This window comes from Cyprinus carpio, chromosome B7, assembly GCF_018340385.1.
Source record: "Cyprinus carpio isolate SPL01 chromosome B7, ASM1834038v1, whole genome shotgun sequence".
Taxonomy (NCBI): Eukaryota; Metazoa; Chordata; class Actinopteri; order Cypriniformes; family Cyprinidae; genus Cyprinus; species Cyprinus carpio.
In genome coordinates, this window is record NC_056603.1 from 23656959 (window position 1) to 23680924 (window position 23966).

At 35.6% G+C, this 23966-nt stretch overlaps 1 protein-coding gene across 2 annotated transcripts in view; it reads left to right on the plus strand.

The window, feature by feature from the left end:
* The window catches only part of ptprn2 (protein tyrosine phosphatase receptor type N2), a 234138-nt gene that overhangs the window by 41485 nt on the left and 168687 nt on the right, over window positions 1–23966 (plus strand). For both annotated transcript variants that reach the window (XM_042728037.1, XM_042728038.1), the window contains 9 exons: window positions 1718–1831; window positions 11506–11623; window positions 12121–12238; window positions 13019–13421; window positions 14006–14242; window positions 14386–14420; window positions 14505–14920; window positions 17236–17322; window positions 22219–22298. In XM_042728037.1, the coding sequence (XP_042583971.1) occupies window positions 1718–1831; window positions 11506–11623; window positions 12121–12238; window positions 13019–13421; window positions 14006–14242; window positions 14386–14420; window positions 14505–14920; window positions 17236–17322; window positions 22219–22298 (1608 nt within the window). The remainder of the gene's footprint in view (window positions 1–1717; window positions 1832–11505; window positions 11624–12120; window positions 12239–13018; window positions 13422–14005; window positions 14243–14385; window positions 14421–14504; window positions 14921–17235; window positions 17323–22218; window positions 22299–23966) is intronic.

A 23966-nucleotide genomic window follows, 5' to 3' on the forward strand; every position in this document is an offset into this window, starting at 1 on the left:
TTATTGTGTCAAGACAGATCACTGTAGTGCCTCAGTTCAAGCAGCACGTGAACCGATCGTCTTTTCATATTTGCTAAACATGAATAAAATAAATATTCACATATGCTGTTCGTAGGGGACATATTGTATTAGCCCTACAGTTACAGCATAAAATACCATTTACCCCTATTGATATTAACATTTACCTGTTTTATCTCACAATTCTGACTTTTTTCTTGCAAATGCGTGTTTATAATCTTCTAGTTCAGACTTGATTACTCAATTTAACTCAACAATAGCAAGTTTGTCAATTCTAATTTCTAAGGGAAAAAAAGAAAGACGGCAGGGATATAAACTCATGATTTTGAGCCGAGGGGAAAAGAAAGAATGATGAGTTGTTTTTCCTTGTCAGACCCCGTGAGATGTAATCTCAGAATTGAGAATTAAGTCAGAATTTTGAAATATAAACTCAAATGTACCTTTTTTATTATTATTTTATTTCATGGATTCCATAGACTGCTACTTGAAAGCTGTCATTTTCTGCCACTAGATAGGCTCCGCCCACAAAACAGCATCACTGTTTGCCAAACTGGTCAATACATACATTTTTTTAAGTTTAAGTCCACTGAAGTTTATCTACTCTCCTGTCTGGTTTGTTTGTTGGACAAAATGGCAGATTTGGCATTATGATTGGTCAGATCACCTTTCAATCAAACTGCCTGCGAAGGGTCAGTTGCTTCCTCTCATTGCATCGAATTATTTTTTATTGCACTTATTCTCTCTCATTCTCCCCTACTGTGTTCAAACATGCTCATGTTCACATATTAGGATACCATTCTGCCAAAGAGCTGCTTGTTTCCCTAAATATATTAAGTGAGCCAGTTTGGAGCTTACAATGACATAATTATTTACGATGAAACAATAAGGCTAATTATATTGACCATTTATGCCTTATCATACGACATTAGTCTGACAGATCCCATCACGTCGTGGTGCAGATGAAAACTGCTCTTACACGGTGGAGGAACACTTATGGTCATTAGTATTCCTCGTGAGGACCGTTGCTATACCCTGCATCCTCCCTGTTCGCCCAGATAGCCATTGAATTATGAAGCCAATCTGAGCCATGGTTTGGGTTGCCTAGCAACGGACTATTGAGTGGCACTGGGTCCCTGGTGATGGGGAGATAAACAAGGGGCCAGATAATGTGTGTGTGTCTCTATATAGGTACGTTTCCTGATGGCCTGTGTGCTTATCTTGAAAGTGTCAAAAAGAAAGAAAGAAAGAAAATACCCTAAACCCCTGTGGCTATTATGACCCCAAGCAGAAGCTTCAGTCGTACAAAATAAACTGATGGCCAGTAGACACAAACAGTTGTGTTTTTTCCTTCAAGCATAACATGGGTGGGCAGGTTTTCTGTTATAATGGTCACTATCATGATCTAGGTAGTATTTTAAAAACCATTTGGTTTAATGTGAATAGACAACATTTTTATTCAGAAATATGTTAAACTTGTGTACTTAAAAAAGTATCACCTTTTTTTTTTTTAATTTGTCATGAATTTTAATATATCTCATATAGATTTTGTTAATAATATGTATGATTTTTGTTATTAATTTTGTTCTTGCCATGAAGATCTTGCTGCTGACATGGCATACATAAAATGTATTTCTTTTTTTATAATTATAATATCACACAGGATTTGGTTGTAAAAGTTGTCTGTGCATTTATTTTGCAGATGGGGTGTTTGGTCGATGTCAGAGATATTCAGGTTCACTTCCCCACACTTACGATGTGTCTGCAGCAGCTGTGCAGCGTTTGAGGAACGTTCTTCAGAAGCTGGCCCACCGAGGTATCACATCTCTTTGTGTGCACAGCACTCTTGTTCCCTTGTTTATCATGTTAACGTATCACATTTAATTGTTTTCTTCTTTTCACAGTATAATATACGTTTTACTGTGGAAATTATTGTTTATGTATTCACAAGTCCATTGTCTGTTTTTCTAATTACACATCTCTTTGTTTACCAACTTCCCTGACTGTTAATTATTCACTTTTTATCAGCTGTCAGTTGCTTTAGCTTTCAGTCTGTTACCTTCTTTAGATCTGAAATCTGTCTGTTGACTTGTCATCTCACTTTAACTGCTTATTAACTGATACTTATTTACCTGTCAGTGTTACTGTAACTCTTTTGCGCTTTTACCTACTTACTGCAGCAAAGCCATGAAGTACATGCAAACGTACTACATACTTATTAGTTATCTTAATTCTCTTCTAAATACTCGCATTACCATTCAAAAGTTTTGGGTCAGTAAGATTTTAATTTTTTCTTAAAGAAATTAATTAATTTATTAAGAAAAGATGCTTTAAATTGATTGAAAGTGACAGTACAGACTTTTACATTTTTACAAAAGATAAATGCTGTTCTGAACTTTCTATTCATTAAAGATTCTAGGGAAAAAAATGTACATGGTTTTGACAAAGAATATTAAGCGGTATGGTTGTTTTACTAATGACGATAATGCAAAATGTTTCTTGAGAAGCAAATCAGCATATTTGAATGATTTCTGAAGGATAATGTGACATTGAAGACTGGAGTAATGTCTGCTCAGCTTTGCTATAACAAGAGTAAATTACATTTTAAAATATATTTTTTGTAAAATGTGAAATTGTAATATTTCCCAGTCGTACTGCTGTTGCTATATTTTGATCAAATAAATGTAGCATTGGTGAGCACAGGAGAAAAATCTTTTGAATGAAAAATAAAATATTTATTGTTTCATTATTGTTTTGTGGCACCTAAATCTCTGTGATAGGTTGTACCTTTCTATTCTCAAGTTTTGTTGTATAACAGCATCTAGTATGATACTATCCTCATTGGCTGAATCACTATGATGTGTTACTTAGTCGTAAGATAGCAGTGTCATGTAAATGAATTCACTGGCTATTTTAGCTATATTGTACCTTGTTGACATGATTAAATACTGGCCAAACTTTTGTGAAACCTAAGATCAGTGAGTAACAGATTAAAAAACATCATCAAAACTTCACTGACAGCAGTTTCTGGTTTCGTCAATGTACTTAGCTAGTAAGTTTTATCCTTGGCAGAACCATGTCACAATCAGTTCCAGAGCTCGTCATCTCAAGTCAAAGCTGACACACAGCCAAACGTGCACTCATCTTTTGTGGCACGATGTTGCTGTCTGTCACATGGACAGATGAAAGAGGGTGGGATGAAAGGATGAAACTGAGCACTCATCCACTGCTCAGGGGCTTGGAATTGGACATCTGAGGGCTTTCGTGACAGAAAGGTTTCTCAATGATACACCGCGTTAGCAGGGCTGGACTGAATGTACTATCACTGATAGAGGAGAACTTCTGCAGAGATGTGAGTCTTAATCTGTTCAAGCTGAACATATTGTTTGAACATGTCTGATCTGTAGATCTGACTTAAGATACTTGCACTTGTGCAACAAACTCTGGGTACTCTCTGTGTTCGACGTCTGTTCATTGTGTTGCTAGAATGGGGTTTCATCAAAAACTTTATATGAAAAGCTAATTAGTAACATTGAAGTGATTTTGATACACAGGGTTCACACTTTTTAAATGATTACAAACTATTTCCTTTAAGCTTTTTGAACTGTACATGTAGCATACAAATTATACTAACCCTATAATATATTTTTCAGTCAGTCATCTGTATTTTGATATCAAGCATTCAGATTTAATGCAGGGGGTACAAACATTGGTTTTATCTAATGAGTCACATTCATTAGCTGTAATAATACAATTTACTAACCATTTGAGAGGAAATAGATCTGTTGTAATACAACTTAGAAGGGGTAGTTCACCCTAAAATTATAAATAAATAAATAATAATAAAAAAGTAACATTATGACAAAAGGAGGCGAAATAAGACCCCTAGAACTGTATCATTACTGCTATGGTTATTGAGGAAGGTCTAAAAGGGATGGTTGATTCTATCAATGTTCACCAACCATGCCATTACAAACCTGTTTGAAATACTTACTTCTGCAGGACAGAAAAGTAGATATTTTGAAGGACACTGGGGTCTAAAATGACATTTGACGCCAATTAATTTCATTGTATGAACAAGATACATTTCCCGTAATATCTTCTCTTATAGTAAGTCAGCCATGTTTGGAACAACATGAGGGTGGGTAAATGAGAGAATTTTTATTTTTGGGTGAACTATCTTTTTAAGACCTTCCTTCACAACTGTAGCTGTTATAAATCAGTATAGGGGGTCTCATTCAACCTCTCTTTGTCATAATGTTATTTAGTGGGATGTAAATAAGAACTGCTCGAGTTAGCTCTGCTTTGTATATTCAAAGCATGTATTCAGACACCACTCAGAACATAGGACTTATTATTGTCAGTTTCCAGCATAGCCATTTGGTGGCAGCATGCTCCATCCTGTCTGTCTTGGTGAAGGATCTGAGCTTTTAATAGGCTGCAGAGGCTTGCTCCCAGCTTGATCTTTTCAAACAGCCGTAAATGAGAGTTGAAAAGCGTGGAAGGCACGCAACCATCTTTGGGTAAATTACCAACATGGTAATGAATATTAGAGAGCCAGAGAGATGGCCGACTTACTCCAATTACCCAAGCCAAATAAAGAGAGAGGGATCAGGAGGATGAGAGGCTGTTTTCAGCTCTCTCTCTCCTCTTTTTGGATGCAGATGGTGTCTGAAACCTTGGCTTTTGATTGACATGCTGTGTTGCAGTGTTTTTATTTTAATTTCAGAGCGCTTTTGCAAGGGAGATCTCAGGCGTCTTTAGATGTTCCCTTGTGTGCATTTGTGTGTGTTCGAGCGGCTGTGTGTTGTGCGCATGTGTTTTGTTTGTGTGCTTCCGTCCATGAATTTGTGCCCAATTCAGCAGACAGATGACAAATGTGTGAACCATTAAATGTTTGCAGTTATCTTATCTTGTTTTCTTGTCCATTTGCCCTAGGTTTGTGTGTGTCTGTGTGACATTTTTACACACACACCCTTTGTGCGTGTTTGAGATCTGATCACATCTGCCTTGCACATTCACACACTCTTTTTAATTCTTACAGAGCCCTTCAGCAGACCAACATCCTTCCACATTCCTCTTCACAGCAGAGAATGAGATATAGGCAGCTAGATGTAGAGAACATCAATGCTATCGACTCACAATTCTCTTTATCACGCGTTTAGAGTAGCTGTAGAAATCACGCAATTTGTGAAGCCGCCATCGCACACCCTGCACAATGTCATTAGATCGATGCCATTGACCGGACGGCCAGAATGCTCTCTCTTTGTCATATGGGTCTATCATGCAAACTGACAGCCCTCCCTTGCTGTGAGCTGCCCCATATTTCTTGCCATTGTCTTTAGATGTTCTTCAGATTTCCCTGCTCCTGGATTTGAACATTACAGCCTGCTCATAATGCATCCTGCCATTTTTTTTCTTCTTCTTTGTTCTTCAACTGTGGTCAGTGTGTCTAGAGATAATGGGAAGCTACAGATGTCTCCTGGAGTAGAAGGCTATTAATGAATAGAGAGGGACAGATAGGAGGTGATAGACAGACAGTTTGGTAAGGAGCAGCTGGAACGGAGAGTGAGAAAGAGGGGGAATTAAGATGGGCTTAATGGCTTGTCTCTAAAGTGAGGTCACACATAATGGACAGCTGAAATACCTCAGAACTGATTCTCTGAAATAATTTAAAGTTATTCGTTCTTTAAAAACAATACTCAGCTGGATGTCTAAGTTAGGTAATGCATAATGTTTCTCATGCTGTTTGCCAGGTTGAAAGCCAGTGATGTTTTATACTGTCAGTCAGCTTTCAGTAAGATTTGATTTCATTAATTGTATGAATCACAATTATTGGCTTATTTGCCAATAAAAGCACACAGATCAGTGTACACAACTGTACTTTGGTTTAGGAGTAAGTAAGGGGTAATTTATTTATTTATTACTTTTTTTTCATTTATACTTTTATTTCGCAGGAGCACATTAACTTGATCATAAATTATAGTAAATACATTTATAATGGTACTAAGAATTTCTATTTCAAATAAATGTTGTTCCTTTGAACTTCCTGTTTATCAAAGAATCCTGAATGTTTCCACAAAATATTAAGCAGAACAACAAATTGTTTAATGCGACACTGAAAACTGGAATAATGGCTGGTAAAAAAAAAAAAAAAAAAAAAAAAAAAAATCAGATTTGCCTTTACAGAAATTTAAATATATAGAAAAACAAGTAATTTAAATTGCAATAATATTTCACAATATTATTGTTTTACTGTTTTGTTTTTTTGATGAATTAATAAATGCAACCTTGATGAGCATAAGAGAAAATCATGTCAACTCCAAACTTTTGAACAATAGTGTTATTTAAAAGTATTATATTATTAAGGAAGACCAAAATTGTGCTTTTGAAGTCAATATATTGCTTGATTTGAGGTGTATTACCAGCTTATAACGGTCCATAACAATCCATTTTGTAGTCTTTCTGAGGTAGATTTTGGGCTGTATGTATGTATTTATTTCAAAGAATATCTTCTTGTGTTCCATCTGCACCATTTTTATATTGCAAAAATGAAGACCGACATCTTTGGCTATTTAGTCTTAATCAGATCTTACGCCATGAGTGTCACATTTTTAAGATGCAGTGCCAGTGTAATAGATCTTTGAAAAATGTGTCTCAACATTCCTGTATTCTGTTCAACACTATAGATAATATTGTACATATTCTAAATTACAGATACTCCATCTCCAAATATCTTTTTTCCCTCATATATTTTGCTGTGACATGACATCAGGTACATTCAACAATTAGTGACTTTATTTTTCAAAATAGTAATATACTTATTTGTTTATTAGATGTATATAGTGTACCTGATTATGTAGGTTCCAGTGTGGGGTATAGGTAACCCAACACAAGGCGTATGAAGAGACACTGGTGCCATGAGACGTTTATAGATGTGTAACAAGGCCCTCCAGGCTTACCAGTGACCTCTGGCCTTACAATCATCCAGGTAGGAACTCCATGTTCAGATAGAAGCTCAGTGAAGCAATGTGATTCAGCTTGACATGTGCATTAGAGCTACTTACTCTCATGGCCCACGAGAGATGAGACACGGGGAGCAAGAGTGAGAAAGACAGAAAGAAGGAGAGCAGGGGACACTGGCCACAATAGTGCACTACATTTTTGACGAATACCTCTAAAACCATCCATGACGCCTGTGTAGATGTTTGCGTGCAGGTGAGACGTTCGAAAACTCCTTGGAATTAATTTGCTTTACAACAGATTCTTGAAATATCTTTCCACAGTAATGTGCAAAATATAATATTACCACAATAACTAGATGGTCAGTTTGTTTTCAGCTTATTAGATGCTGTGGTGAACTGTAGGTTGATAATAAATACAGTTATGTGGAGCTCAGATTTGAACATCATTTATTTCACATACAAACATATTTAAGCTTGAACTAAAAGTGAAAGACATGATAAGACAAATAATGAACTGGCACATTCTGTGCAACTATGTTAAATAGCGGTAGGACAAAAACATTGGTATAAAACTTGCAAGTGGCATAACAAATAACATGAAAACACAAATAAATAGGAGAACACAAATGCATAACAATACAGTACAATTCAACAGCAATAAAAAGGCAACAAATTAGATTTCAGCAGCCACAATGCATGCTGGGAAAATGCTATACTCTGCCAAACAATCTTGGGTGTGCTACAAATGTATTTATATGTGTTGTTTATTTGATAGTGTGAGAGAAGCACTATATCTGACAGATCAGGCTGTGAAAAACACATTTGATTGGTACCTGTTAGCCTGTGTGTAAGCCCTCCAACATGCTAAATAATGAGTGCTTCATTTTACTTGGATTTCTTCTTTGCACACTCAAAGTGAACTGTCAGAAGGGCTGGTCAAACCTGCATTACAAAACAGGGACTATGGCAATTATTGCAATTGGTGCTTTAACAGAGCAAAAGTGCATGTGTCCTTGGACGTGTTTTTTTTTTTTTTTTTTTTTTTTGCATATTTACAAAACATTTCAGTTAACGAAGTTGAGAGTTATTACTTACATTCAGTTTCAATGAATTTTATGGGGGTTTTTTTTCTTCAAAAGTCCTTGCAGTAAATGTCAACAGTTTCTACAGAGCTCTCTGTGGTTCTCTTTTCCATAGAGGGCTTATGAATATCATATTATTTCTCCATCTTTCTGCATCTGTTACTCTGCAGCAAAGTTCACATCATTTTGCATGGGCTTAAGTCAAGACAGCTAGACAGTATTATTCTGTCCAGAAGACCTCTCTTGAGGAATTCCTAAATGTTGTTCTAAACAGATGCTTGACTAACACACATTGCTGCAGTGTTTTCTGTTTTTGCCATTTCTGGCCAATCGTGATGGCTTTTGCAGTAAATCAGGCTTGTGTGTTGTGCGTAGGAGGCAAAGGAGGTTTCAATGACCTTTCATCATATTTAGAAAAGGAATATTAGATCTCAGTCAGTGTTACGGTGTTAAGGTCCAAAATTTTCACGCGTTGAAAAATAAATATGACCTCACGTTGTGTCAATCACATTTACACACTGCCTCCGAAACTTTCGTACGTCATAAAAAATTTGGATCAGGTTTGATTTTCTTCATGCATTTTAACAGGAAAGGATGACGAATGCGAAAAATGGAAAAACGCATGCGAATATTTTGGACTCAGTGTGCAATGGTGTTTTTATTAATGCCATTTATGTTTTTGATAATACAGCGTATAGCACTAGTCAACTAAATGAATGTAACATGGCAAAGATGAATGCACTTTTGGAAGCTGAATTTAGGGGAAATTTCATTTTGGAATTTATGTGGTCTAATGTGATGTTGTTCATGTTCATGTTCATGATGAAATTTTATTTTAATGCTGTAATTAATTTATAGCATTAACAAGATGACCCGTTGAATTCATGTATTTTTAGTCCAGTGCCTGTATATAAGATTAGTATTGACCAAGTTCAGAGGCTGTCATGTGGATCAACTTACTATGTTGTGTATTTTCATCAGTTTCAATATGAAAAATAACTTGCATATTGATTCAATGGATTTATTGCATTTTGAGAAAAAAAAATGCTAGATAATAGTATTGCAAACATAACAGCTTGCTGTCAAAACGACAAATGAAAAAAAAAAGATTTGTGCCTTTAATGGTTAAAATAATGGGATACCAGGGTTGTGGAATGTGCCACCTGAGTTTAATTAATTAGTTCATGAAGATACTATGGAAATCCCATATAATCCAGGAAAAAAGCCCACCTGCCCCCCTGCCTAATTTATGCTATTATACTATCACAATAAATTAGGCAATGCATGATGAACAGAATTAAATCAATGTTTGTCAGCTTTACTAATTGGAAGATGGTTCCACATTAACTTGTGCACCCTTTTGCGTATTGACCCATACAACCAAAAGCCAGTCAAAACAAAGAATGAAAGCCAAGTCTGTTGCTGAAAAAGGGATTTAAATATTTAAAGATCATGGCGTTCTCTTAAAAAAAGCAATGTATGCGTGGAAGACACCCCCCACCACCACAATCACCCTCACACACGTTTTGATAGCGGGGACATCAATGACCAGTCTGCTAATTAGTAATAGCACATTATATCAGGCTCCATCCAAGACCTAATGAGGTGGACCTTTGCTGAGGCAAGAGGGTGTAGCGCTCATGGGTGACAGGAAGGTATAACAACATTGTGTGTGTTTCCATGGACGTTAAATGCTGCAGTAACACATAAATGCTCAGCTGTCCTTGTGCTTGCAATTTCTCTTATGCTGTTCTCTTAACTGAAATTTTATGCAGTTTTTTTTTTTTCTTTTAGTTATTTTTGGTATTGGATGAAAATATCCATTAAGTTTAGTCATGTTCATTAATTTTAGTTAGTTTTTAAGTGGCAACTAATTTTAGTGAATAAAAATAACATTTTAGTTGAAATTGTACAAAATTAAACCAAATACTCAAACATGTTAAATGCTGATACCCTCTCAGAAAAAAAAAAGGTACAAAAACTGTCACTGGGATGATACCTATTCAGGAGGTACGTATTTGTACCTAAAGGGTCAATATTGGTACCTTAAAGGTAAGCATCAGTACCTAAATGTAGATATTGATACCTAAAAAGTAAAAAAAAAAAAAACTTTTTTAAAAGATACTGCTAAGTGACAGCCTTTGTACCTTTTTTCTCTTAGAGTGTACAGATTACAGTATTTAACAAGCAGTCTCTTTATGCTTTAGTTATTAAGTGCATTATGGATTGAGTGTATTCACAACGTGACATGCACATTCTGACTAGCACCTTATCTTGTCATATTTTCATCAACTGTTTATTTTGATTTCAATTATGTCATGATACTCATTTTTGTCACATCTTTAAATGAAAAACCTTATAGCAAACACTTTAGTGATAAATTAATTGACACGAAATCTATCTTTAAAAAATTTATTATGTTTGCATATTGTTATATTATATACACACATCTTCGGATCCCTCAAAAAGTCACAGTATCATATCATAGACATTTTCTCTCCTTCACCCAACATGCTATTTGGTGATGTACAGAATCCACAGATGGTGGCAGATGATATTTAATTGTAAGCCAGCTGAGCCGAGGCCCCACTGTAAGCCCACGATCTGTCTTCTGCCTTTTTTAGCGATATATGTAAATAAGAGATTTACATTGTCTGCCCCCCACCCATCACTCGAAGAAAACAGATTAACAGGACTGAATGTCGGAGGCTGGTGGAAGGCTAATGAGGTCACATCTATAGGGGCTTAAGGAAATGCTCTTCAGATCTTCATTCGTTCCTGTGCATCTGTGGCTGGTTAATGACATTCCTCCCATCCATCCTTTCAATAACCGCATACCTCTGTCCCTTAGTGTGGTGTGCAATCTCAAGTATGTCTGATTGGGTGACATTTGCATGAAAGCTGGGTGAACATGTTTTCAGAATGCACAAGATGGGATTTGATGCATCAGTTTTGTGTTTTTCTATTTATGTTTCTCCTCCATGGAATTCAGAAAGCTTTGTGATTCTGACCTGCCCCGGTCTTGTTTCATTCCTAGTTGTTTTTTCTTGGTGAGATGCAGAATTAGATTTGATGTTGACCAGATGTTTGACATTCCTTAAAGCATAGCATTTTTTAAAATGCTAAATTCAGGTGAATGATTGCATATTCAAATCTTCAGATTACTGTGCAAGTCTTTATACTGCATGAGAAGATATGGACTAATTAACGTAATACTTTGAATATCAGCAGCAAGGTATTTAAAGTTCTGCTTATGGGCAAAGAGAGCAGCAGTGTGCTTCAGTCATGATGGTGACTTAAAATAGTTTTTCTTGTCTGGCGTTTGTAATGTCTTTTTAAATGTCAGCAATTCAAGTTGTAAGCGGGGTTTCTTTGAATATAATCCAGTTAGTTTATGTACTGTATATGTTACTTTATGGTTCTCTCTGTCCGCTTTATTATAGGATATACTTGGCAGGATGACACAACTCAGGAGGTAATCTCAAAAGAGCTCTCACAACTACCCAAGGTTCCTCTTGAAGGATTTACAAACACCTTTTCTCATTTCAATGGCAATTCCAGGTGAGCTTCTAAATCCTATGTTGTGCTTAGCATCTGTGACAATAATGCGGTTATGGAAACTTTTGTTGTAGTTCTTTTATTAATTCAGTTTAAGTATATTTATGTCACAGTTATTGACACTATAGTAACACAAGTTTCTTTTTTTTTTCGTTAACATTTATTTTATGAATTTGGTGTCTTGAAATGATTTGTGCAGCATTTAATTATCTAGGTTAATGATAATTTATAAATATACTATTGTTCATAGTTAATTATTGTTTGTTCATAATTCATTAACTAATGTTGATTTATGCAACTTGAAATGTTAAAGTGTATTAGTATGTGTAGACATTAATCAAGCTTTATAAATACTGTAAAAGTATCTAATGTTCACAAATTGAACCATAGAGTAAAGTGATAATCTGGACAGGTTTGTATTCTAGACACTTTATCTACTATAATCTGTTTATCTGTTATTAAACATGGAATTGTATTATAAACATTCCCAATGGGGACAGGAAGCTGAAGGCTCAGAAAGAAGTGAGCAGGACACTGCAGAGGTACCTTCAAGGTTTCCTGCCTTCTGATGTTGCCTCCTTCAAACAGAGTACTCAAGGGCAGAAAGTGCTTTGGAAGGTGAGTCTCCAACAACTATATAAATGAATCGTTCTGTTTACTCACATATCACTTGAAGCATTTGGATGCATAGTGACTATATGGCAGTTCTTCCTAAAAGTGAAATCAGTAGTTTTTGGAAGGGCATATTTTCAGCTTGAGACTGTAAACAACTGGGCAGAACTACCACACATACATAGATATGTTTTAAGGTGTACAAAATATAGTAGTTACCAGATGCATTATTTCAATGCACTTCTAACAAGTGCACAGTTCATGCTGTGGAATGTCAGATTTTGCAAAAATAGCCATGGATTGCTATCTGCTCTGCACTTCATTAGACAACTGTCAGATAAGCACATAGCTACTGGGGACATGTAATCTGAGGTGCAACCTGCTTGGTACTAAACACCCTCACCAAACCACTGTTCTTGAAGTTGTGAGTCGTGAGAGTTGAAAAGTTCACTGCACTATTGAACATTAGTATCCTGCAGTGCTTTTGGAGGCAGTTGTGTATGTGCTGGTTTGTACAGTGAAGTCCATCATGCTGTTCTAAAGCCAGCTTGGCCTTCTATTCCGCAAGGGTGGGAAGAATATAATTGTTTTATATAATCTCTCAAATAGAGCAGAACAGTATGCAAAGCAAAAAGAGGGAGGCTGATAAAATGTTAAAATGAGGCTGGAACTCTTTAAATATTATCTTTGGTCAGTTTTTGATAAATATATTTTTACAAAACCATATGTATATTATGCATATTATTTATGTATTTATTTACATATTTATTTATTATTCTCGCATAGTACAAGGGAGATGGCCCCCGTAATCATAAGGGTGTAATCCAACTCAAAGAGAAGCCTCCTTCACCCCACATCTCCTTCCTGCAAGGCCAGCCTGATCTCCAGACCATTGTGGAACAGTCTCCCCCAGGTCGATCATACTTCACTGGTTATGAGCAGGATCGTACTGGAGTCCCTCTCGCTGAGCTTCAGCAGTATCAAGCTGGGCCCATGAGAGCACAAGATCCTGGTAAAGGTCAAACACAGGGAAAGCTGACTTACTTCAGCCTTCAGCGCACTCCAGCTACCAAAATAGAAAAACTGCCAGGAAGTTCCAAGCAACCTCCAAAGCCCCAAATCGAAAAATTGTTTTTCAAATCTTCAGCAAGTAGCCCTGCTTACAAGGAAGCCCTCAGTTCAGTAGATGGTGAGCTAAGCCTTCTTCTATATGAATATATGTTATACTGTACATGTATATGTTATAGAAATATTTATGTGCATTAAAAAAGAAGCCAGGAGAAACAAATAAAGAATTCAATTCTTATATTATGTTTAATCAGACTCCTTTTATGTTAATAAGGAGAAACAGGGTCATATGATATTGGCTGTGATGAGTTTTTGCATTATAATTATCCATGTTTAGGATCAGTCTGAAGTGACTGAAGAAACATTGATATCATTATGATAATTCATGACCCAAAATTTAAAAAAGCACAATTATTTAATTATAACTTTACCTTAATCAGAAAGAGACTGAGGTAGAGATGAGAAACACAGTCTGGCTTTAAATACTTATGTCAGATGAATTAAGCATAATGTGCTGAGCAATTACCCTGTTAGGGTAGTTTATTCAATTGCACACAAACACTGTCAGTTTCGTGATGGTTTTATACCTTTTTTAATCAAATAGGGGTCATACAAATTAGAGCAGGGGTTTTTTGTACATTTGCAAAATACCAGATAGTTGTTTTTTTTTTTTTTTTTTTTATCTTTGCCTCTGTTTTCTCTCAGAGAAGTTTATTGATGGAGTGGTTAACCAGCTCGGACGTCAGAGCGTCAGTGTGGATACTTTGACCCCAAAGGACCTGGACAAGCTCTCCAAAGTCATCACCCAGGCCCTGCAGGTGGTGGATGGAGTGGAAGGGGTCAAAGGTAGAGAAGCCACACAGGATGAAGTGGAAGCAAAGATGGAACCAAATCAAGAGTTACATCAGATGGAGAAAACAGATGATGACAGCACACATAAAGGTAGTCACCCATTAACAAAGACAAATATTTAATTAGTTCCTGGTTACACATGTTTTAAAACCCTAGTTACAATCCTTAAGTATAGAAATGTTTGATCAATCAAGAGTCATGATCTTTACCATAATTTTAAATTCTGTTTACAGAAGCAGAAAATACTACCCTTAAATCTGATGATAAGGTAATATGTGGAAATACACAGGGCTATGTGACTCATATTTTTGTTACAGTCAATAGAATTCCCAGTATAATTTTCTGTTTCCAGGACAAAGGTTTCATCAGCCAGCTGCTACAGTTCCTGGATCATAACTCTGGCCCTGGATCTGTGCGTCCTCCCCAAACAGAAGAGCCTTTTTTGGGGTACGTTGACCAGCCAAATGCTGGAAGCCCATTGAGAGCTAGTCTGGAAAATGTCCAGAGCCGGACAACGCAAACAGAACTGGACCTGATGAGGAAGAAAATGGAACCTGACACTTTAGATATAGAGCCAATGGAGGACACTGAGGTAGAACAGTGGATGCATTCTCCGGAAGTGAAACCAGAGGTTCAATCAGGAAAAGATCCACAGAAAAATTCCATGGAGAAAGGGGAGGTGGCAAAGAAGGGTGTGAGAGTGGAAGTGAATGTTGCAGCATATTCAAGTCCACATGATGGAGACTTTGGCTACATTATTACTGAAGAGTAAGTATAAATTCGACAGAAACACTTACAAAGACAATCATGATGAGAAAAAAGATGTATACACTCAAAGGACACATGGATCCACCGTATGCTTTTGAATGAAGTATCTTATGCTCAGCAAGGCTGCATTTATTTGATCAAAAATACAGTGGAAACAGTAATATTGTGAAATATATTATTTTTATTATTATTTAAAATAACTATTTTCAATTAGGCTATATCATATATTAAAAGGAAATTTATTCCTGGGATGGCAAAGCTGAATTTTCACATGATGATTCAGAAATCATTCTAATACAATGATTTGCTGCTCAAGAAACAATTTATCTTATTATCAATGTTGAAAACCAGTGTGCTGCTTAATATTTTTTGTGGATACTGTGATATATTATTTTCATGATTCTTTAAAATGATTGTAAAGTGTAAAATATTTTACTTGAAATAGAAATCTGTTGTAAAATCATAAATGACTATCACTTTTGACCAATTTAATGTAGCTTTGCTGAATAAAAGTATTAATTTATTAAAAAATCTTACTGAGCCAAAACATTTGAACAGTATTGTATATCTAAGTTGTTATTTATACTGTACATACAAACATATAAATAAAAATGGACAGATTTGTGCTTCAGTCACAAAATCACTAATCACTGATGTAACATTTGGCAATTTTATTTTAAATGATTTTGCAGTGTATCATATTCCAGGATTTTTGTCAGAGCATGGCCCTATACATATGTTATAACAACAGTTTCTGCATGTTTTTAGGCAACATTTTCATCACAAGACCAGTGTATGTTTTCTAGAAATGGATCTAACCATGGTAATAAGAGTCATCTGTGGTTTTACATGGTTACAATGATTTCTATGCATAATGGAGTCTTTAACTCTCTCAGTCACATTTTCTTTTGTCATTTAGTTTTCATACTCAGTTTATGTTACTGCATTCCATATTGCAATTTATTTGGTTTCCCTCACCCGTCCTCTCTGTGTATATTAGTTTTATTGTGTAAATTGTTGTGTGTGTTGTGTACATTTCTCAAAGCAAAAGATGATGGCATCCACAGCCACTGCATCTCCAATAATTTGATTTATCTCACAGAGGCTCGCTTACTGCAGTCCCATTTAACTTGGAGTACCTGAAAACACACACACACACACACACACACACACACACACACACACACACACACACACACACACACACTTTTAAATCTCCTTTTTGAGAATGTGTCTAAATGTGTATTGGAAGGCAGTGGTAGGCGTGAAAAAGCATCAGGAAAACAGTTGCACTCTAGCATCTTCTAATTCTCACTTTCTTTCTCATGTGTGAGAATACGCTTCTATTTAAATGCATATCATTCTTTAGGCTTGTGTGCAAGTCGCTTTGTGTGTGTTTGCACGTGATCTGATGTGTGAGTGAGTGTGTGTGTTTTAACTCGGGCTGGCGTGGCCATATCATAAAGACATCACACTTCACAGGGATTCCATTTACACCTTATTGTTTTCCTCATTGCTGGAAAATACAGGTGATTTATCAAAGCATACAAGCCACCTGTGTCCTATTCCCTATGTGTTTTTATGCACTCTCTGCTCTCTGTATACCTCCTGTGAGCTACGTTCAAGTGTAAATGTTCTCAGCTATTGCTGACAGACCTCATATTTAACTATTTTATAACTTCTGGTGTTAAAAGGCATGTTTTAAATATTAATTGTCATATTTTGAAGATTTTGCCATGTTTGTCCTAGAACAATTGTGTTAATTTATTTTCAATCCCAGAGAGAACCTTTGTTGTAGCCCTAAATATTAAAACGATGATGTGTAACTACGCTATAGACATGAATCATACCTTAAATCGTACCTTAAGCAACTGGATTTGTGATTTTCATCCAACTTAAAGTAAAGGAGAGACCTGAGTCAGATCAAAATATCAGACAGAATTTTAAGTTATCGCCGTGCTGCCTACACTGTCAGAAAAAAAGGTACAGAAGCTGTTTCTGGTCATTTGAAAGGGTACCGATATGTACCATTTAAGTACTAATATGTACACTTTAGATACAAATATTCAAATACCCAAAGGTGTAATTCAGAAAGGGTACTGCCCAAGTGACAGAATCTGTATTTTTTTTTTTTTTTTTTTTTTTTTGTGAGTTTAGCTACTGCATGGCTACATTCTAAAAACTACATAGAACATTTTGTAAACCCTTAGCAACACCCTGGCAACCACTAGCAACACCTTAGTTTTCTTGTGAAAATGTACAGGTCTAGCTAATTGTTTGTTTTTTTTTCTCTTCTCCTTTTTGTCCATACCTAGTTCGCTGTCCACTGATCAAGGGCTGAACCTCATGGAGCTCTTAGCTGAGAGAATCAGCCTTCATGTAACAGATTTTCTACAGCTCTCGTAAGTGCATGCGTGCACACACACACACACACTCATACTTGCATTTGTGGTTCACGGGGACTCTCCATATACAGTACAGACCAAAAGTTTGGAAGTTCATGGGTGCTCACACACACACACACTCATACTTCAAAAATACAGAAAAAAAATGTAATATTGTTATATATTATTACAATTTAAAATAATTGTTTTTAAATGTATTATACTTTAAATTATCATTTATTTCTGTGATGCAAAGCTGAATTTTTAGGATCATTATCACATGATCCTTTAGAAATAATTCTAATATGATGATTCATTATCAAAGTTGGAAACAGTTCTGCTGCTTAATATTTTTTCAGAACATATGATACTTTTTTAGGATACTTTGATGAATAAAAAGTATAAAAAATAAATAAAAAAAAGGCTATGTTTTTAAAATTATTTTGTAATCATATACACTACTGGTCAGTAATTTGGGGTCAGTAATTTTTATTCTTTCTTTTTTTTTAAATAAAATCAATACTTTTATTCAGCAAGGATGTGTTAAATTAATAAAAAGTGATAGTAAAGAAAATATATTATTAGAATTAGATTTTTTTTTTTTGAATAAATGCCGTTCTTTTTAACCTTTTATTCATCAAATATATTAGACAGCAGAACTGTTTCCAACACTCATAATAAATCAGAATATTAGAATGATTTCTAAATTATCATGTGATAGACTGGATGTTACATGTGACACTGAAGGCTGGAGTAATGATGCTGAAAATTCAGCTTTGCATCACAGGAATAAATAATTTTTTTTTAAAGTATATTCAAATAGAAAAACTATTATTTTAAGTTGTAATAATATTTCACAATATTACTGTTTTTTTCTGTATTTTTGATCAAATAAATGCAGGCTTGATGAGCAGAAGAAACTTCTTTCAAAAACATTAAAAAATAGTAATGTTTCCAAACTTTTGGTCTGTACTGTAGGTGTAATGGTTTTATACTGTACAAACTGTATTTTCTATCGCCCTACACCAACCCTACACCTAAACCTACCCCTTACAGAAAACTACTGGCAGTTTTTGAATTTCATAAAACTATGTTTTTTAAGCCTTTTGTTTTACGGGGACATAAGAAGTGTCCTCATAAACCACGTTTACGTTGTAGTACCCATGTCATTATATACATTTGTGTCATCATAAACCATACCAGTACAAACACACACACGTACATAGTTGTTGCAGACAGTCTCATGCTGGTCGACATACTAATGGCACTAATGGAACACTCAACCTGTGGTTTTTTGTTTTTCCATTTTGCAGTATAGTTTCGGCTAAGTACTTATTTTCAAGTGACAGCACAGTGATTATGAGTGGGTTCTGATTTTCTGTACATATAAGTTCAAGCTTTATATAAATGGTTCAGAGAGAGAGAGAAAGAATGCATCTCGGTCTGTGTAGGTGTGTGTTATTCTGACCTGCCTGCAGTGGTAAACTTCAGTTCAATTACAGCATATTTTCTGATGATAACCAGTGTTCTACAAGTGCACAGATAAAAGACAGCTTTCTGCTTAATTGTTTGGAATGCAACAAATGCTTTCTGGCACTCTTGTATTTCATTGAGAAACTTGTTGTGGTTACATTTCACTCACACACGTAATAAATGAAGCTTTATGTACAAGAATAAAGGAAATACAAATATTAATGCAATTACTAATTTCTTGCACTCCTTCTCTCACACACCCAGCTTTACTTGACTTCTATTATTTAATATACACATTCTCACTCTAACTGAAAACACAATTTACTTTATTTCTATTTAGTTTTTTACAAAATGAGGATGTTTATGAAACGTGCTACACACACACACACACACACACACACACACACACACACACACACACACACACACACACACACACACACACACACACACACACACACAGAAGCACTTTATAGATCACAATTACACTACCATTCAAAGCATTTTTTTCTCAAAGTTTTGTTGAGCAAGGATGCATTAAATTGATCAATAGTTAAAGTAAAGACATTTATAATGTTACAGAATGTTCCTTTTTCAAACGCATGCTGTTCTTTTGGTTTTCCTAATTATCAAAGAATCCTGAAATAAGCAGAACAACTATTTTTAATAATTATAATATTATTCTTCTTGAGCACCATATTAGTATGATTTCTGAAAAATCGTGTGACACTGAAGAATAATGGCAGCTGAAATTTCAGCTATTCCACCACAGGAATAAATAACATTTTATTAAAACAGAAAGCAGTAAAAAGTAGTGATATTTCACAATATTATTTATTGGAGAGCATAAGAGACTTCTTTTAAAAACATTAAAAAACATTTTGCAGACTCCAACCTTTTTAATTGTATCAAGCATATATCAATTTATTAATGAAAGAAGGACATTTTTCATCACCTGAGGAACAAATGAATTTCTTCTGTATTGATAGGTGCCAGAATAAATACAAAATGTTGCTAAAGACATGCTTTACAGACCTTATATCTATTTAGACAGCTACCTGCTAATGTATCTTTTGTCATCTAATGCATTTCATCTTTTCTGAGAAATAATGGAAAGGTGTACTGGATGATGTGGACTCTTATATAAAACATTGTCACAATGTAATATGGCATTTTTGGACTAAAGATAAGATCGCTAGTAAAGGGGACAAGCAGAGTACACAGTGCATTTAAAGATCAGGAAAATTCAGCACAAACTCACGCAAATGTTCATACACTCAAACGCGGTGCTGCCTTGTTTGGGCTTTGCACTGTGTTGCAGTTACATAAAGAGTCAGCGTAGCACCTCTCTGAACTCCAGACATGACGTAAGGGTTGTACTGTGTGCAGACAGTAGGGGGCACAGAAAAACACATACACACAATCATGAATTTGCAATCAGACAGTCTTGTTCTCTTATACACACCGAAACATTAACACACATGCATTCAGTTACACTAATTCTGCCTCTCTTTTGTTCTCTCACTCGCTTATGTATTTTTCTACAACCCCCACACACACACAGTCTACCTATCATCTCCATCCCACACTCTCCCCTATGGTGCAAAAGGAGCCCAGCAGAAGCAGTATCGTTATTTTATGGCTTTCCTCCCTTTGTGTACTGGACGTTGGTGGCATTTTACTGATAACTTATCAGCACTGACACTGTTATAAATGGGAGTCTGGACCATTGTGTTTATTTAGCTTTAACAGCCACTGTTTTCATCCAGAAATTTCCAGAAGCCAAATAGAGGTGTGTGCTCAGGTATAGAGAGGAAAGCAAAAGATGGGTGGAAATTGACATAGAGAAAGTAAATAAGGAGTCATAATGTGTATTTTTTAGGGAATTATGTTTTTTTTTTTTAGATATCAAAAAGCTCAAGTGCACGTAGGAGGGCATGCATGGTAGCAAAAAATCACCTTATCCAGACCTGACTGTAAATAATATATGTATATTATAAATAAAAATACATTAAAATGAGCACATTAACAATACAGTTTATTTTTTCAAAACAATTAATCTTAAAATAGATGATTGTTTTAGTAGACTATACTGTTTATCCTGCTCTGGATATTGTTTTCAAAACTGAGAGCATGTCTTGATGGTTTAACATTGAGCTATGGCTTACAATGATTTAAAACATAATAAGAATAAAATGAGACATGAGACTCTAGAAGCTCTATTATTTTCCAGCAGATATCTGGGAGTCTGTGTGTGTTAATTCTACTGAGGATGAGAGGTTGCCTTGGACTTGCTCTTGCCACCTGCTGACGTGTGAATGGGATTTTGTTCTGGTGACAGATTCATTCCTCCAGTCTTCCACCTTTCTCTCTTTTTCTCTAATTTTCTCCCCTCTTCTCTTTTTCTATCCTCTTTTTTTCTCTCTCTATTTGTGACCCTCACTTCACCCTGGTCCGCAGCGGGAGTAGCTTCAGAGCTGCGTCCCAGATAAATGCATCTGCCACAGAATCAGTAACAAGGAAGATCCCTTTTTGGACAACTGCATGTTTGTAAACTAACCATCCCATTCACTGCTTTAGTCATCTTTAACCGATAAACAGACATGTTGAACAGTAGCTTATCTGCGGGTCTGTGTTGCTGTCATGGTGGCGTGCCAGTTTGCAGATCCTTCTCTTCCTTTGCCTGAGTCTGTTTTTCTGTTCGTGAGGCGATGTGTGACGGTTTGTTTTAACTGTGTCAGTTTTGAATATATTTAGCATTTTTTAAAATCATTTCCATTCCCTTTAAAGGAACAATTCACCATGAAATATTATACTTCACAGGATTCTCTGTTAGAATAGATAAATGAATGAGGATTGCTGCTGGGATCTCACCCAGACAGCTGTTTGGCTCAATCACAAATGCCATTTGTACGAAATGCCATCATGCATTTGCACAACATTTCTGGATCACCAATTCAAATTGTACTGAGTCTGTGAGCATTTTTTTAAGGAATGATTTCTTTTACTTTTTTACTTTTCCGTTTAGACCTGTTTGCTGAATGGTGTTGATCCACTAAACATTTTAGACAACTCTTAAGAACATCAGGTTTCCCGTGAGGATTTATGTCATGGAGGAAAAATTTGTCAATTTATGTCAAAAGCAGAGAAGGAAGCTAACGGCAAAGATTTGTCGTACGAAAATTAACCAAACAGCCATATTCCCTAGTGATCTGCTGTTTTATCTGTGGTGTTGTGGTACTGCAGTTGACTGCATCTGAAACAATGTATTTTTTAAGTGATAAAAGATTATGTTCATGACTCACAGCTGCAACAGCTCATCACACTCACTGCATACTGGCATTCTGTTAATCTTTTTCTCCTCTTTCTTGTTTTTTCCTTATTGTCTTTTCTTGCTCTGTCTCTTCTTCTCTCGCTCTTTTTCTTCTCTGTGTCTCCCAGGGTTCTGGGTCCAGCAGTAACCTTTCGAGTGCGCCCCAATGCTCAAAACATCAGCACGGCCCAGCTAGCCAGAGTGGCAGGTACACACACACACACACACACACACACACACACACACACACACACACCACACCACTCGTTCCGCTACTGCATTCTAGTTGCTATTCCGATCATCTCCTGACACATTTGGGAAGAATCCTCTCATAGTGCCACAACCATGATTGAAGCATTAGTTATTTTCAAGGTTTAAACCCCCTTTTTACACACAATACGTATGTGCACACACATTTACACATGGAAATGCAAGAAATCAAAAAATATATATATATCAAATATTGTGAAATCACTGGTATGTGATAAGCACATGTAAATGTACTGTGCTGTTTTAGTTTCAATAGATATTTTCTTTGTCTTTTATCTGTGGGTGTTTTGCACCAGTGTTTTCTTTTTAGAATGGGAACTGCAAATTATTCCTGTTTTTAATTCAACTTTTTGTGGTTGTTTAAGGGTGTAATAGCAGGGATACATCTTTCTTTGTGGTTCATGGTATATAGTTGTTGATATGAGAGAATTCTTAAAAAAAAAAAAATGTAAAAGCTTTTGAACGGTAGTGTATATGTATATATTAAGTACACATTTCTATAGCTGACATAGTGATCTGTTTGTCTGACTGTTTGTAAGGCCTATAAAGCCTTTAAACTTTGACTGTAAACTTAAAGACACAGATTTTTCAAGCCAACATGGAAAGTTTTTATCTATTCTAAGGTAAAATGTACAGATTTTATTCCATTTTAATTCAAATGAATTTGAATTTCAGTTATGTATCTTGATTGGTACCTCAATATTTTATGATATGGAACAGAATAGACTGCAGTCCTGCTTCCCCTATTCAGTCACTGTTTTAACATTTAACACTCAGGATTTCATATTTGATCATTAATGCACAAAAGAAAGGGCAAAGTATGAAAGGGAAAAACAAAAGGAATCTGACATTATAAGGTCTGTATTCCCTTGATCCATCATAATTACTTCTAGGTAAAATAGATTTGTGTGAATTTGTCCCATTCCTGACTTTACTTCCTGACAGATAAAACAAAATACTCAAGGGAAAATATTTCACAAACTGGACCTGAAATACCCAATTGTTTTTAAAAATAAAGGAATGTGGGTAAGTGCTGAAATGCTATCATAGCTTGACTTAGTTTATTTCTCTGTTTATATCTCTCGCTACAAATAATTTTCACCAGAGCTCAATGAAAATAAACCAAGACAGTACATGAAGTGCATTAAATGAAAATTTATTTTATTTAATTTGACTATCAGTGTTTTGACATTAGTAGCAAATGCACTTTTAGTTCTACAAATAATGCATTTGTGGCTTGTTGTTGAAGTCTTTGGACATGTCGTTCTTCTCGACCCAGTTCTGATTGACTCTGTGTGAACAAATGTGTTTGTGCATGTTAAAGGGTTACTCCACCCCAAAATGAACATTTTGTCATTTATCACTTATCCCCATGTCGTTCCAAACCCATAAAAGCTTAGTTTGTCTTTGCAACACAATTTAAGATTACAATTGAACTACTGATGGCAGATGGACTATTCTGACGATGCTTTTCATACTTTTCTGGACCTTGACAGTGTAAGTTACTTGGCAGTCTATGAGACAGTCACAAGCCTCTCGGTTTTCATCCAAAATATCTTAACTTGTATTCCGAAGATGAATGAAGTTTTTACGGGTTTGGAACAAC